This window comes from Bison bison, unplaced genomic scaffold (genome assembly GCF_000754665.1).
Source record: "Bison bison bison isolate TAMUID 2011002044 unplaced genomic scaffold, Bison_UMD1.0 scf7180017864235, whole genome shotgun sequence".
Lineage (NCBI taxonomy): Eukaryota > Metazoa > Chordata > Mammalia > Artiodactyla > Bovidae > Bison > Bison bison.
In genome coordinates this window covers 772,027-773,689 of record NW_011494807.1, presented here as the reverse complement: position 1 = coordinate 773,689, position 1,663 = coordinate 772,027, and the positions used below count along the sequence as shown (strand labels likewise).

General features: G+C 47.6%; 1 protein-coding gene across 1 annotated transcript in view; it reads right to left on the bottom strand.

Annotated features, from left to right (window-relative positions):
* Positions 1-1,588, bottom strand: part of LOC104993152 (elongation factor 1-alpha 1-like) — a 2,805-nt gene extending 1,217 nt beyond the window's left edge. The window contains exons 1-2 of the mRNA XM_010846280.1: positions 275-1,588; positions 8-172 (exon numbers count right to left, since the gene is read on the bottom strand). Of these exons, the coding sequence (XP_010844582.1) occupies positions 48-172; positions 275-1,538 (1,389 nt within the window). The 5' untranslated portion in view covers positions 1,539-1,588 and the 3' untranslated portion in view covers positions 8-47. The remainder of the gene's footprint in view (positions 1-7; positions 173-274) is intronic.
* Positions 1,589-1,663: the final 75 nt, after the last annotated feature.

Here is a 1,663-nt window from a genome sequence, read left to right as displayed (position 1 = left end):
CTTCCACCACTGATTAAGACTGGGGTGGCAGGTATTGGGGATAATATTCATTTAGCCTTCTGAGCTTTCTGGGCAGACTTGGTGACCTTGCCAGCTCCAGCTGCCTTCTTGTCCACTGCTTTGATGACACCCACAGCGACTGTCTGTCTCATGTCACGCACAGCAAAACGGCCTATGAAAAACAAACATTGTATTACCATTAGAGACATTTTTCAAACCTTTAAGTTTACTTCTAAAACTTAAGTTTTAAATTACAGCAGAAAAACATCCTTACCCAGGGGAGGATAATCAGAGAAGCTCTCGACACACATGGGCTTGCCAGGAACCATATCAACGATGGCAGCGTCACCAGATTTCAAGAATTTAGGGCCATCTTCCAGCTTTTTCCCAGAACGACGATCAATCTTTTCCTTCAGCTCAGCAAACTTGCAAGCAATGTGAGCTGTGTGACAATCCAGCACAGGTGCATATCCAGCACTGATTTGGCCTGGATGGTTCAAAATAATCACCTGAGCTGTGAAGCCAGCAGCTTCCATGGGTGGATCATTTTTGCTGTCACCAGCCACATTGCCACGACGGACATCTTTGACAGACACGTTCTTGATGTTAAAGCCCACATTGTCCCCAGGAAGGGCTTCACTCAATGCTTCATGGTGCATTTCTACAGACTTCACTTCAGTTGTTACACTGACTGGAGCAAAGGTGACCACCATGCCAGGTTTGAGAACGCCAGTCTCCACACGACCCACAGGGACAGTACCAATACCACCAATTTTATAGACATCCTGGAGAGGCAAACGCAAGGGTTTGTCAGTTGGGCGAGTTGGTGGCAGGATGCAATCCAGAGCTTCAAGCAGGGTGGTTCCACTGGCATTGCCGTCCTTATGGGTGACTTTCCGTCCCTTGAACCATGGCATGTTAGCACTTGGCTCCAGCATGTTGTCACCATTCCAGCCAGAAATTGGCACAAATGCTACTGTGTCGGGGTTGTAGCCAATTTTCTTAATGTAGGTGCTGACTTCCTTAACAATTTCCTCGTATCTCTTCTGGCTATAGGGTGGCTCAGTGGAATCCATTTTGTTAACGCCAACAATTAGTTGTTTCACACCCAGGGTGTAAGCCAGAAGGGCATGCTCACGGGTCTGCCCATTCTTGGAGATACCGGCTTCAAATTCACCAACAGCAGCAGCAACAATCAGGACAGCACAGTCAGCCTGGGATGTGCCTGTAATCATGTTTTTGATGAAGTCTCTGTGTCCTGGGGCATCAATGATGGTAACATAGTACTTGCTGGTCTCAAATTTCCACAGGGAGATATCAATGGTGATACCATGCTCACGTTCAGCTTTAAGTTTGTCCAAGACCCAGGCATATTTGAAGGAGCCCTTTCCCATCTCGGCAGCCTCCTTCTCGAACTTTTCAATTGTTCTCTTGTCGATCCTGCCACATTTGTAGATCAGATGGCCAGTCGTGGTAGACTTCCCTGAATCTACGTGCCCAATGACAACGATGTTGATGTGGGTCTTCTCCTTTCCCATTTTGACTTAGGTTTAATGGTGGTTTTCACGACACCTGTGTCCTGGCGGCAACCCCGTTGCGAACTGTGGTGTTGGAGAAGACTCTTGAGAGTCCCTTGGACTGCAAGGAGATCCAACCAGTCCAT